This window comes from Lipomyces doorenjongii (genome assembly GCF_038497915.1).
Source record: "Lipomyces doorenjongii strain NRRL Y-27504 unplaced genomic scaffold V1508scaffold_7, whole genome shotgun sequence".
NCBI lineage: Eukaryota > Fungi > Ascomycota > Lipomycetes > Lipomycetales > Lipomycetaceae > Lipomyces > Lipomyces doorenjongii.
The window spans coordinates 52,263-64,478 of record NW_027118074.1 but is presented as its reverse complement, the minus strand read 5'-3'; the positions used below and the strand labels follow the sequence as shown (position 1 = coordinate 64,478).

Here is a 12,216-nt window from a genome sequence, read left to right as displayed (position 1 = left end):
CATACTCTGGCTCTCGATTATGTAAAATCTGTGCCATTGGCAGACTGTGTGACTGACTTCTAACTGATTTGCAGCAGCGATTATCGGCATGTATACTAGACCATAGCGTTACGCATTGCTGGTAGTTGTCCTTTAACTTTAGCCTATAGCCACCGATGTGCTACCGGAAGTAGTGGAACATCGTGATATCCCAGTCCTGTGAGGTATTCTTACTATCTTGGGCAATACTGTTGTTGATCGAACAATGGCTTCCGATGATTCTACTGCAACATATTATAGATATACGGACAGGAAATTCAAGGTCGAATTCTGTGACACATTGTTGCACCTTCATGCTCCGCCGTGATCACCAGCCAACACATCTCAAAAGCAGGCGCCTTACAGAGCATCTGAGCGACTTGTTATCCGAAAATACACTTGCAATTATGGTTATGAGGCTCTTAAAACTCTCTACCACATTGGACCCTGTAGATGGGACTCAATAGGAACCAATAGCCATATCCATAAAATTGGCCTAGAGCCTGAACTGATCGTGAATATTGTTGAAATGGCGCGTAATCGGTGACAGCTCACGACAATGTATGTGGCTTCGGCAAACATACTTCGTGTAGCTCGCAGGGTATGATTTACTATATAACTCGCTCCATAATGATAATAAGCCAATCCTTGGAACCTATAATAATTGTGACTCTTAACGCGTCGAAGCTGCCGAAGATCAATGTGCCGAAGGACCATTCGCAGTCCACCGGAAACTGTAATTGCGAATTTATATAGCGACTGGCGTACTGAGGAGACGATATTATATATAGAGCGGCCAGCCACAGACAAACGCACAGACAATCGCCGACGGCGGTTAAGGTTGATCTGATTATTTACAAATTCCTGTGTTGGGCTTAGTGCGAGGCACAAATAGAGTGGGCGCTGCCATTGTGGGGCGTCGGGCAATATTGCTCATAAGCGTCGTTCGGTTTCACCAGATGCCGCTTCTCAATTTCAAACACTCTGCGTGACACCTTTGCTCCTCTAGTCGACTACTTCCTTGTCACTCGTCATTAATCAGGATGTGGTACGTACGTGCCTTATACTGCGAGGCTTTCTTTGTGTTTACTTGTCCCTAGTGGTATTTTTGGCTACGTCAATTATCTCGTCGAGAAAACAAGGGGCCAGATCGTCGACACTCTCTTAACTGGTGTGTACTTTCATAAAATGTTGAAACATCAAGTTTTATCTCACTAATGAACTTTCAGGTCTCGATCGGCTAGAATACAGAGGCTATGACTCGTCTGGTTTCGCTGTTGACGCCGACAAGTGCAATGTGAACTATGTGATCAAGCAAGTCGGTAAAGTCTCTGAGCTCAGAAAGCTCGTGAAAGAGGCGAATATGGACATGAGTAAGCGGTTCTCCACGCACGTTGGCATTGCGCATAATCGATGGGCTACTCACGGTCAGCCGTCTCAAAAAAACGCGCACCCTCATCGATCTGATCCGGCTGCAGAGTTCTTGGTCGTGCACAATGGTAATATCACCAATTATCGCGAATTGAAGTCGCTGCTGGAATCGAAGGGATACTTCTTCGAAACTGAGACCGATACTGAGTGCGTCGCGAAACTGGCGAAGTACGTGTACGACACCCACAAAGGTCGTCTCGATTTTACTGAATTGCTCAAGCTGGTGTTGGTCGAGATCGAGGGCTCGTATGGTATTCTTGTCAAGTCAATTCACTATCCCGGTGAAGTCATCGCCGCCCGTAATGGCTCGCCGCTGCTGGTTGGTATCAAGTCTGAGCGCAAGTTGAAGGTCGACTTCGTTGACGTCGAGTTCCCTGATATTAATATCGAGGCAGTGCCAGATGATGTGACAGCTGGATTTAACCCCCGTTTAAGTCTCCCTAGATCGAATGGTTTGCTGGATGCCGGAAATTCGCTTATGGTTCCTGGTCTTCATAATGATCTTCGTCACTCGCAGTCCCGTGCTTTCATCTCAGACGACGGCATGCCGATTCCAACTGAGTTCTTTCTCGCGTCAGATCTGGCTGCTGTCGTCGAGCAGACTAAGAAGGTGATCTTCCTCGAAGACGACGATATCGCACATATCTATGACGGCGGTCTCCATATCCATCGTGTTCGCCGAGAGGAGGGCATGTCGTCAATCCGCTCGATCCAGACCATCGAGATGGAGCTACAGCAGATCCGAAAGGGCAACTTTGACCATTTCATGTTGAAGGAAATTTTCGAGCAACCTGAGTCTATCGTCAATACTATGCGCGGTCGTGTCAATTTTGAGAACAAGACTGTAAAACTGGGTGGTCTGTCTAATTACATTAGCGCCATTCGGCGATCACGACGAATTGTCATGATTGCGTGCGGCACGTCATATCATTCTTGCTTGGCTGTACGTGGTCTCCAATTTGCTGCCATCTGGGTATTATGCTAATTTGGTTAGACTCGCGATTTGTTTGAGGAGTTGACCGACATACCTATTTCTGTCGAAATTGCCTCGTACTTTCTCGACCGTCGACCACCGCTTTTCCGCGACGACACCTGCATTTTCGTGTCTCAGTCGGGCGAGACGGCGGATACCATCCTCGCTCTCAAATACTGTATCGAGCGCGGTGCCATGTGTGTCGGTGTCGTCAACGGGGTCGGATCTGCTATTTCCCGACAGACGCTATGTGGTGTGCACATCAACGCCGGTCCCGAGATTGGCGTCGCATCGACAAAGGCGTACACATCGCAGTATATCACTCTTGTCATGATCGCGCTCTCGCTATCTGAGGACCGCCTGTCGAAGCAAGCGCGCCGGAACGAGATTATTGATGGCTTGGGCAAGATCTCGGCGCAGTTAGAAGAAGTTCTGACTTTGAATGACAAGATCCAGGCTGTTTCAGAGACTCTGGTGGAGAAGCCTAAAATGCTCATCCTCGGCCGTGGATACCAATACGCTACAGCTCTGGAAGGTGCTTTGAAGATTAAGGAGATTTCTTATATTCTCGCCGAAGGCATTTTGACGGGTGAGCTTAAGCACGGTCCACTTGCCTTAGTCGACGAGGATATTCCTATTATCATGATTGCGACTAAAGATAAACTATTCGACAAGATTATCAATGGTATCGGCCAAGTAACCGCACGAAGCGGAAAGCCTATTTTTATCGCCTCGCAAAATGGTCCTGCATTGGTTGAGGGTAATAAGAAGGGGAACGGCGTGACCGAGAGCGAGGGCGATCCCAAGAGTGCGGAGAAGTCGTATGTCAAGTTTGAAGTTCCGGAGACAGTAGACTGTCTGCAAGGATTGCTTAATATTGTGATTTTGCAAATCTTCGGCTATTGGATGGCGGTGAAGAAGGGGTATAATCCTGATCACCCACGAAACCTTGCGAAGGCTGTTACGACAGAATAATTTAATTGTCTTGCGGAAATAATTTTTGGTCGGGGGAGTTTTTGTCTGGTAGGCAGTATCTGGTCTGCGTGTTTATTGTATTTTGGACAAGCGTAGTGCGTCCTTGTAATCAGTTTGTAGAAAATCCCGTGATGATAATAGAAGCCATGACTTTATTTGAGTTTCAGATGTTGTACTGTAGTATCGAGAGCATGTTGTATGCGTGCTGAACGGCAATGTATTTATGGCCACCGGGCACTGATAGGATGAGACGCAGGGTCCGGGTTTAGCAGTTAATCGTTATGCAGGGCTCGACTGTCATCCTGTCATCCTATCGTCATAGCCGCCACCGGGTGCCGACGTTGACAACCGAAATCCAACCGCTCAGAAAACAATTGATTGAAACAGATGGCAGCACTAGCAATCGTTGGCGCAACAGGTCTAGTTGGCAGCAACTTCCTGGCTCTGTCCCGAACCGCCGAACTCCCCGGCATCTCCGCCGTCGTAGCCATCACCCGCCGCCCAGTCAAGGAGTCATTAACAACAGGTGGCACCCACAAGGTCTCGAATGTCGTCACGACGGACATCCCAGCCTCCATCCCCCCTACCACTACAATCTTGTTCTCTGGCCTCGGCACTACGAGAGCAGCGGCAGGTGGCTTCGACAACCAGTATAAAATCGACCACGACCTGAACCTCGCGATCGCAAAAACTGCAAAGGCAGTCGGTGCGTCTACCTACGTCCTGGTTTCGGCCACGGGCGCGTCTGTGGACTCGCACTTTGCGTATAATAGAATGAAGGGCGAGCTGGATCGGGATGTTGAGGAGCTTGAATTTGAGCGGACGATTATTTTGCGTCCAGCGCTGATTCTCGGGAAGAGGGAGAATCGCCATGCCTTTTTGGAGGGTAGTGCGCAGGGCGCGGTGAATTTTTGGAAGAAGGTTCCGTTTGTTGGGAACGCGGCTAAGTGGATCGGTGCTGATGCTGGAGACATTGCGAAGGCTGCGTTGAAGGCTATTCAGAAGGGTGGATCCGGAGTTGAGATTTATGGAAACGAAGCAATCTTAAAGTTGGCGAAGGAGTATGACGATGAGATTGAAGCTAAGAGCAAGTAGATGTAAGCTTAGTGATAAGAGTTTTGGATATGGATATGGTCTTGTAGTCTAGGGCAATGCGATCATTGGATTTAGTGTACATTAGGTGTATATTATGAGCCCTGATATGTTGAATGTGGGTCACTAAGTAGCTGCCCATTTGTCCGAACGGCTGTATTAAACTCGTTCAGCATGATTCGCTGTCGTGCTCGTACAAATGGGATTGGAACATGGACAGGTCAGTTCTGAGCTGCCCTGCATCCACAGCTATTATTACCCCTATACGATAGCGTCTTTAAGCCGCACATTGTGTTACACTTGTACAACAACATGACGTCAAACTATGTTGCACTACCATCTATGCTATTGGAACGGAGCTTCGTGCAAGTTAGGACGAATGTAATAGACACAGTCGTGACAGTAACTCACGAATATCACATATATTCTGCCCACTCTGCTACAGTATAAAGGGCATCTGAGGCGGATACGACAATCTACGTATTTCGGAAGTCAATGACGCGCGCACTAATAATCAACGCCGATGTGGGCGGCCGGGCTGGGGATCAGATAAAAACTCGCAATAACATGATACCATTCAATGGAGCTAAAGTAGCCTCGCATTGTGTTCCTGTCATTGTCCGCCGGGCGGCCAAGGCGAGTTGTCGTTACTCGCCTTCCACTGTTGACGTCATTACAGCGCTCTTGAGGTGGCTCCCGGCTTCTCGGGAATTCAATTCGCTTTTCGTATTCGCCATTGTCGGAGCTCTGAGTCGCTGTAGGATTGGCCTAAACTCTATATCTTCGCAGTCCACAACAAGATTGGCTGGGAGATGTTCTCAGGGGCGACTAAAACCGATGTACTTGGGAACGTGCTAGCAACAAGGCCTTTCGTTCTACGACTTTGGCAGAGTCCACAAATACCGGATTTGATGGGCCAAGCGATCATGGAGGAGTCGCGCTCATCTGCTATCTAAAAGCGACACGCATCATAGCCATAGTCTTAATTAATTGGGATGGTGATTGATTAGGTCTCCAAGGTGGACATCATTGCATCAGTGCTGTGCGGGAGTGGCATAAACGGGATGAGATGACGCGCACGGGACAGCGATTGCGGCCGGGACAGGGTGTACTGCTCTGTTGTTTAGCCCAGAGCGGACACTGATTATGCTGAGCTCTGCCGCACGCCCGCGTTGCTTGCAGACTGGGCCAGGCCGCTCTGCAGTCCACGGTTTAGGCGCGGTACCGTTCGCCCACTGCGGGAGTGCCTCGCCGCTAACCATTATTCTCTGCGTCTCTCTTAGTCTCTCCCTCTATCACATCCGTCGCCACTGCCTCTCTGCGATCAGTGAATACCTGTTGATTCACCGTCATCCGGTGTTGTTAGTTGTTTTGCTATTGGTCTCTCCAGCTTGAGGTAACCGCGTCAGCCTGTTTACGCGTTTCTTCCGAGTTGCGTCAGCCGGATATTACAAATCTCTCGATTCAATTTCCACCAGCTTCGAATAGCCGATTACTTACTAGTCACAATGACAAACACTTTCGGCAACGAATATTTCTCAGACGACACACAGCGCTTTCTTGCTGCTCTGTCGTCGTCTGACTTTCTTGGTGATTACTCGTCCCTCCAGAACGCTGCGGGTGAGTCGGTCCTCCATTCGGAGGACCCCTCCGCCGCATTGTCCCCTTTCTCCTCCGTTGATTTTGGTGACGAGGATTTGACACAAATGCCGGAATTGTTGACAACGGTCCCGCCGCTGACGACCATCGACCAGAAGCCTTCGCCATCGACTCTTTTCGGCGTCGGCCCACCTGCCACTGCTTCCAGCCACACCTCACCGACTTCGACTCTCAATACCTCGCGTCTGACCGGGACTCCGGAAACCTCTGTCGGTGCTGCACCGCGTTCGTCATCATCGTCATCACGCGACAGCAGCCCCAATTTCCAATACGGCGCTCAGAGGGCTGCTACAGCCGCATTTATTTCCGAGCAGGAGAAGCGAAAAGTTTTGGACGATGATTCGGAAGATGACCTTTCTGAGACCGAGTCCAAGAGACGAGACACAAACACTGCCGAGCCTGAGGATGCCAAGAAAAAGCCTGGGCGAAAGTTGATGACCGCCGAGCCGTCAAGCGTATGTGTTCGCTCTGTGCTAGATTACACTATAATGCTAACGATGTTTGTAGAAGCGAAAGGCGCAAAACAGAGCTGCTCAGCGAGCATTCCGTGAGCGCAAGGAGAAGCATTTACGAGACTTGGAAGCCAGGGTGGCCGAGCTCGAGAATGATGCTCACTCGATGACTACTGAAAATCAGTTTTTGAAGAAACAGGTCGATAGATTACAAGCTGAGTTGAAGGAATACCGCAAACGGCAGTCGCTGTCTTCATCTGCCAAGACGTCACCTAACTCTGGCCACAACTACGTTACTCCATTCACATTCGAGTTCCCTCTGTTTGGTGCAGATCCCAAGTTCTCCAAACAGAGTCAGGTTTCTCAGCAAGGGCAGGCCAAGCCTGGACAGCCCCATCCGCGGTCAGCAGCTACCTCGCCAATGGCTAGCATCCCGTTTGGGCAGGCCATGTTCTCTGCCTATTCACCGACCAGTACCATTACGTCGTCTTCAAGCTCACCTGGCCTGACGGCTACAGGCGCGACCACATCAGCGAAGCAGTCGCCAGCGTGCCCGATTCCCAAGAGTAGCTTGTATGGCAACGACGAGGACGATTTTTGCGCACAGCTTTCCATGGCATGTGGAACACGTGAAAACCCGATTCCCAAGGCCCACGCAAACAGTATCTTGAGCCCGCCTTCATTTGAGAATGACTTGTTCTCGGAATACCGTGAACCTATTTTCAGCGCAAACGAGGAGGATTTCAATCTTCCTGAGCTCACTCCTGACGGGGTGTTGGATAACGTTGGTGACTTGAATGATACCGTTGCCGGTTCCGGAGCTTCTAAAGATGACGACATCGTTGTTCCTGCTGACAACAAACCGCTTATGAGCTGTACGGCGCTGTGGGATCGGATTTCAATGCACCCCAAGTTCGGTGACCTTGACATTGACGGCTTGTGTTCAGAGTTACGGACAAAAGCGAAGTGCTCTGAGTCTGGCGTCGTCGTCACCGAGGCAGATCTCAACGCTGTTCTCAAGAAGATTGAGTCGAACGCATGACCGTGCCGGTTTAAATTTACATCGCGTTTGCTTTGGATTATATGATAAACTAGTGGGGTTAAATCGTTGTTTGATTGTATTTGGGTACTGAACAAAAATGGGATTTTATTTATAATGCTACTGGCTAGTGTCATCAGTTTCGCTCTCAGCTATCTTGGTTTGTATCATTTTGATATCTTGTTATGGATGTCGGCTGCGTTCTAAGGGATTTGTTTTGTTATTGTGTATTTGTATTTTGTCGTGCTATCGTGAGATCTCTCTTTATTGGTATGGACTACATATCAGACGCGTTCTTCTGTAGCGTTTACCTTAATATAGTACATATTTGCTGTAGCTTTAAAACATTGTTGTAGATCATAGCAACGCGCGCAGAGTCAGAGCTCGGTCAATCCTGTATTAAATTCCGGTGATTGTCCTATCTGTGCTGTCCTGTTGTTGCTAGATACCTCAATTCAACATGAACTTACTAAGAAAACATTGATCTTCATCCGCGGAGAGGCCTCATTAGCAGCTCATTCCTGACCGTCCACGCGCAAACACGCATTCCGGACAAGAAGAACGTCACGGCCAAATCCTGTCGTCAAATCTCTGGGCGCGCACGACTGTACCTGCAGCCCCTTAATCACGAACATCCTAATCACAAAAAGACGTCACATCTACCATCCCGACGAGATCCAGAGATAATAATTTGTGGTCTAGGCCTCAATCTGGCCAAAACGGCAGCAGCGCAAACCCAGTTATTAAATGAAGATCTGACTGTCCGCAGCCGGCGCCAACGTCGGCTCGCACACTGTGCACTTGAAGCATGACGAGACGAAACGATACCGCGCGATAATTTTCGACACGGCTCGATCGGACCATTATTTTGCGGCCAGTTATAGTGCATTGGATGCGTTCAGTAGAGCTGGCGCAGGAAGCACAGATCATCGAACTTGCGAGGAGACCTTCGCTAGACGAGGAGCACAAGCTAGAACGACATATTATTGCAGAACCAAATATTGCAGAGTACCGTATTAGACATTGTATATAATGTGAGAGCCTTGTTTAGTCTTCTTAAATGGATTTAATCTAAATTGTCCTACAAATGGCGGGGAAGTGGGATATGGCATATGTGCTGGTGTTGTCTCAGCAAACAGTACCATTTCGTGACGCTAAAGCTTCCATGGATCATTGGGTTAGGGCGGAATCATTTGGATCACAGATGTATCACAACTTCTTTTAAACTAAGTCACAACCTTATAGTCCCAACCAAAAATATTTTTCAGATTCTCCATGGATAAGCGCACATTCACCTGCTGCACATTCACGTACAGCACTGATTAATATTGGACAGATAAGTATTATTCATAAATTCTGAATAATGTTGGCCGAGGATGCACAAGATGGTGTTTCCAGCGAGTTGTCGGACCAGACGGGACAGATCATGATTACCTTGACAACGCTGGATAAGGCTTTCGCTGTTCCTGAGGTGCCGTTATATGTTCCGCTTTCTCTGAAGCGGTACGGATTATCTGAGGTTGTAAATCATTTGCTAGCTACAGGTATGCGCACTGTTTCTATAAGCGTTTTATATAAAATTATAAAATGGAACTGGCAGATGTTTCGAAAGAAAGATGAAGTTAATATCTCAACAGAAAGACCAATTCCGTTCGACTTCTTAATCAACTCGGAAATACTCCGGACTTCACTACAAGAATATATCATACAGAAGGGACTATCCTCAGAACAAACACTCGCACTCGAATACACACGGTCCATCCTGCCTCCCACGTTCCTTGCATCCTACTCGCATCCAGACTGGGTGTCATCCGTCGATGTGATCGTGGCCCCGTCAAGTAATGCCAATGCTACCCCAATTCTATCAGGCTGTTATGACGGCATCGTACGGACATGGAATTTATCTGGTTCAGTAGTGTCAGAATTCGGCGGACATACGGGACCAGTCAAATCCGTGCGGTGGTTAGACGAGAACAAGGTCGTGTCTGCCAGTATGGACCGATCTATTCGAATCTGGAAAGTCCCTGTCGACAACCAAGGAGACGAAGACATGGCCAACGTTCTTGATAATAATGGGCCGCAAACGGTCGTTTCGGCGCGCACGTTCACGGGACACAAGTCTACAGTCGAGGATTTAGCGGTTAACGCGGCCACTTCGCGCATGCTTTCCGCGGGCGCGGATGGTGCTGTCGGACTATGGACTACGAATTATAAAGAAGCCCCACCAGCCACTGTCGCAGTCTCGACGCGCGAATTGTCGGGCAAGCGGCGGAGGAAAACAGTGGTGCCATCCCGCGGACCGATATCTATGATGGACTCACACACCGGACCTGTCACTGGAGTTATTTTTGACCCGAAGGACGGCACGGTAGGATACTCCGTCTCGCTGGATCACACAATCAAGACGTGGGATTTAGTTACTGGTGTGCTGGTTGATACTCGCACAACGTCGTTTCCGTTACTATCAATTACTGCACTACCGGAGTTGTCGCTCTTGTGCAGCGGTAGCTCAGCTAGACATGTCACTTTGCACGACCCACGTGCTGCTGCAGATGCTACAACGTCGAGGACGTTGGTGGGACACACGAGCTTTGTAGTTAGTTTGTCGAGAAGTCCGGAGAGCGAGTATATGTTGTCTAGTGCCAGCCACGACGGAACGGTGCGGGTATGGGACGTCCGCGCGCAAAAGAGTATGTATGTCATTTCAAGAGACTCTAAAACAGCAGATAAAGCAAAGGTGTTTGGCGTTCACTGGAGTGAGACTGTAGGTATCGTGAGTGGTGGCGAAGACAAGCGATTACAAATCAACCGGGGCACAGGACTAGAAGTGATAAATCAATAAGAATATTGAGTAGCGATTAAGGGATAGATTATTAAAGGAGTAAATGTTTGTATGATATTTGAGACGATTATGTACACAACAGAAAAGCATTGTTAAAACTTCATACAATACTGCTTACATCTATGTACATTTAAACTGGTTTCCCGCTCAGTCATAGTTAGAACTCTATCATCTGTCAAAAATAATTTTCGCGACACCAGGCGGAGGAGTTGTAAAATTACAATAGCTGACGATCTCGTGCTCGGAACGAGTTCGCAGAAACGGCATTCAATCGTGCCTCAACCTTGAGCCAATCAATTGAGTTCCACCAATTCTGAAAGTAATCCGCCTTTCCACCAAATCCATAGTCGTTAAGGTACATGTGCTGCCAAACGTTAATGCATAGAAGCGGCATAGGCTTGCCCTCAATCGCGTCCTCTCGGTCAAGTAAATTTCGCTGACGCTGGGCGACATTACTCAGTCTAGATCTGGAAAACGGGCTATTGAAATCAAAGTCCTGAGCGTGTTCAACGCCATAGGGTGTGCCAGCGTTGTACGTCGCAGAGACGTACAGCTTCTTTTTGGGGCTCTGCAAAAGCCAAACGAAGCCATTGCCGCACATAGCTTCCGCGATACCTGACATGTGCGCCTTGAATTCTTCGATGTTTGTGAAACTGTCTTCGATAGCATTGAAAACAGCGGGCAGTGGCTCTGTAGTCTCTACCGGAGCATCTACACCCCGCTGCACTTTCGTTAGTATTTGCGGAACAAGAGGATATCAGGAGCGACTCACCAACGAGTCAAAGAAAAAGTGATTATTGTGGGTGAGAGATGCGAAGTTGAACAAAGCTGCTTGATCAGCGTGTAATGCGGTAGCAACAACGATCTTGAAGGGCGTCATACTAGAGAATCTCGTGTCTAACGGGTGTCAGCCTCTTTCTTCCGGATTGACCTATACTTCTGCAAAAGCCTCATCGCATATACCTTGAGTTCTCTTTGTGAGTTCCTTCGCTAAGTACTGTTGATAGTCAACCCACGTCAGCTTGAATGTCTCCTTGGTCATTAACGGTGGAATCCCATTCGCTAAGTAGTAGTCCTGATTCTCCAATTTTGGCGCAGAGTAAACACTCCGAGAGCTGCTCTTCAAAGCCGGTTGAGCTACTGGCGCGACTCGTGGACGGTGTAACGCCGGAAATGATAATGAAGTCGATAGCACAGACTTGGAAACCGTCGTGGAAGAAATTGACCGGCTCGATGTGCCAGCGGACGGTCGTGCGATAGCTTGAGATTTGCTGGCGATGCCCGAAACTAAATATACGCACTGGCGTTTCGTCATTGTGCAGTTATATGTGTCGTCCAATTATTTATTTCGTATCCAAATTGCCACAATGCCGACTTTTCTTATTTACGCTATCATGCGTTAGCGACCTTGAGTACATGATACTCCCACGACCAACTTTCCAACATCCCACTACCGTCCCCAGAGTGTATTCAATTGCAGATTCACTTACAAATTCGAAATTTAAATCGAACTTCCCCTTGTTGTGAGTGCCTTGATCCCTGCGTTGTCTTCGCGGAGGGGAAGAGTGTCAATTTTCTTGAAGATTTTGATTTTCCCGAGTTAACTCGCACTCCAACATTCGGTTTGAGGTTACCCGGTCTTACTCCAACCCAGTATCCCGACAACTTCGACATCAATTGGAGTACAAAAATAACAATATCTAGCATCGTCAAGTTTATAGTAATCAAGCTCAAA

The 12,216-nt window shown here is 48.3% G+C and overlaps 5 protein-coding genes across 5 annotated transcripts; 4 read left to right on the top strand and 1 right to left on the bottom strand.

Moving 5' to 3' along the window:
- The first annotated feature begins 832 nt into the window (after positions 1 to 832).
- Positions 833 to 3,591, top strand: V1508DRAFT_261679 (uncharacterized protein). Its single transcript, XM_066936434.1, has 4 exons — positions 833 to 1,066; positions 1,119 to 1,189; positions 1,248 to 2,392; positions 2,444 to 3,591. Exons 1-4 carry the CDS (start codon positions 1,062 to 1,064, stop codon positions 3,395 to 3,397), a joined length of 2,175 nt encoding a protein of 724 aa, XP_066797811.1. The 5' UTR covers positions 833 to 1,061; the 3' UTR covers positions 3,398 to 3,591.
- On the top strand, positions 3,591 to 4,738 carry V1508DRAFT_261719 (Protein FMP52, mitochondrial). The gene has a single exon (XM_066936435.1). The coding sequence runs from the start codon at positions 3,785 to 3,787 to the stop codon at positions 4,490 to 4,492; it is 708 nt and encodes a 235-aa protein (XP_066797810.1). The 5' UTR covers positions 3,591 to 3,784; the 3' UTR covers positions 4,493 to 4,738.
- Positions 4,739 to 5,874: 1,136 nt separating this feature from the next.
- Positions 5,875 to 7,993, top strand: V1508DRAFT_261644 (transcription factor PAP1-domain-containing protein). The gene is made up of 2 exons (XM_066936433.1): positions 5,875 to 6,603; positions 6,656 to 7,993. The coding sequence occupies exons 1-2, from the start codon at positions 5,998 to 6,000 to the stop codon at positions 7,640 to 7,642; spliced, it is 1,593 nt and encodes a 530-aa protein (XP_066797809.1). The 5' UTR covers positions 5,875 to 5,997; the 3' UTR covers positions 7,643 to 7,993.
- Positions 7,994 to 8,913: 920 nt separating this feature from the next.
- Positions 8,914 to 10,606, top strand: V1508DRAFT_411291 (WD40-repeat-containing domain protein). Its single transcript, XM_066939443.1, has 2 exons — positions 8,914 to 9,183; positions 9,277 to 10,606. Exons 1-2 carry the CDS (start codon positions 9,003 to 9,005, stop codon positions 10,479 to 10,481), a joined length of 1,386 nt encoding a protein of 461 aa, XP_066797808.1. The 5' UTR covers positions 8,914 to 9,002; the 3' UTR covers positions 10,482 to 10,606.
- Positions 10,518 to 12,047, bottom strand: V1508DRAFT_411287 (mitochondrial 37S ribosomal protein mS42). The gene is made up of 4 exons (XM_066939442.1): positions 11,972 to 12,047; positions 11,445 to 11,870; positions 11,254 to 11,378; positions 10,518 to 11,202 (listed from the first exon to the last, which is right to left on the bottom strand). Exons 2-4 carry the CDS (start codon positions 11,794 to 11,796, stop codon positions 10,699 to 10,701), a joined length of 981 nt encoding a protein of 326 aa, XP_066797807.1. The 5' UTR covers positions 11,797 to 11,870; positions 11,972 to 12,047; the 3' UTR covers positions 10,518 to 10,698.
- Between the last annotated feature and the right edge of the window lie 169 nt (positions 12,048 to 12,216).

Bases quoted from the DNA above. Each gene is read 5' to 3' on its own strand.
- V1508DRAFT_261679 (XM_066936434.1), top strand. The intron at 1,190-1,247 runs GTGTGTACTTTC...ATGAACTTTCAG, and splicing joins CGTCGACACTCTCTTAACTG to GTCTCGATCGGCTAGAATAC. The intron at 2,393-2,443 runs GTACGTGGTCTC...TAATTTGGTTAG, and splicing joins CATATCATTCTTGCTTGGCT to ACTCGCGATTTGTTTGAGGA.
- V1508DRAFT_261719 (XM_066936435.1), top strand. From the start codon at position 3,785: ATGGCAGCACTAGCAATCGTTGGCGCAACAGGTCTAGTTGGCAGCAAC.
- V1508DRAFT_261644 (XM_066936433.1), top strand. From the start codon at position 5,998: ATGACAAACACTTTCGGCAACGAATATTTCTCAGACGACACACAGCGC. The intron at 6,604-6,655 runs GTATGTGTTCGC...CGATGTTTGTAG, and splicing joins TGACCGCCGAGCCGTCAAGC to AAGCGAAAGGCGCAAAACAG.
- V1508DRAFT_411291 (XM_066939443.1), top strand. From the start codon at position 9,003: ATGTTGGCCGAGGATGCACAAGATGGTGTTTCCAGCGAGTTGTCGGAC. The intron at 9,184-9,276 runs GTATGCGCACTG...ATATCTCAACAG, and splicing joins AAATCATTTGCTAGCTACAG to AAAGACCAATTCCGTTCGAC.
- V1508DRAFT_411287 (XM_066939442.1), bottom strand. From the start codon at position 11,796: ATGACGAAACGCCAGTGCGTATATTTAGTTTCGGGCATCGCCAGCAAA. The intron at 11,379-11,444 runs GTATATGCGATG...GACACCCGTTAG, and splicing joins ACTCACAAAGAGAACTCAAG to ACACGAGATTCTCTAGTATG. The intron at 11,203-11,253 runs GTGAGTCGCTCC...ACGAAAGTGCAG, and splicing joins ACTTTTTCTTTGACTCGTTG to CGGGGTGTAGATGCTCCGGT.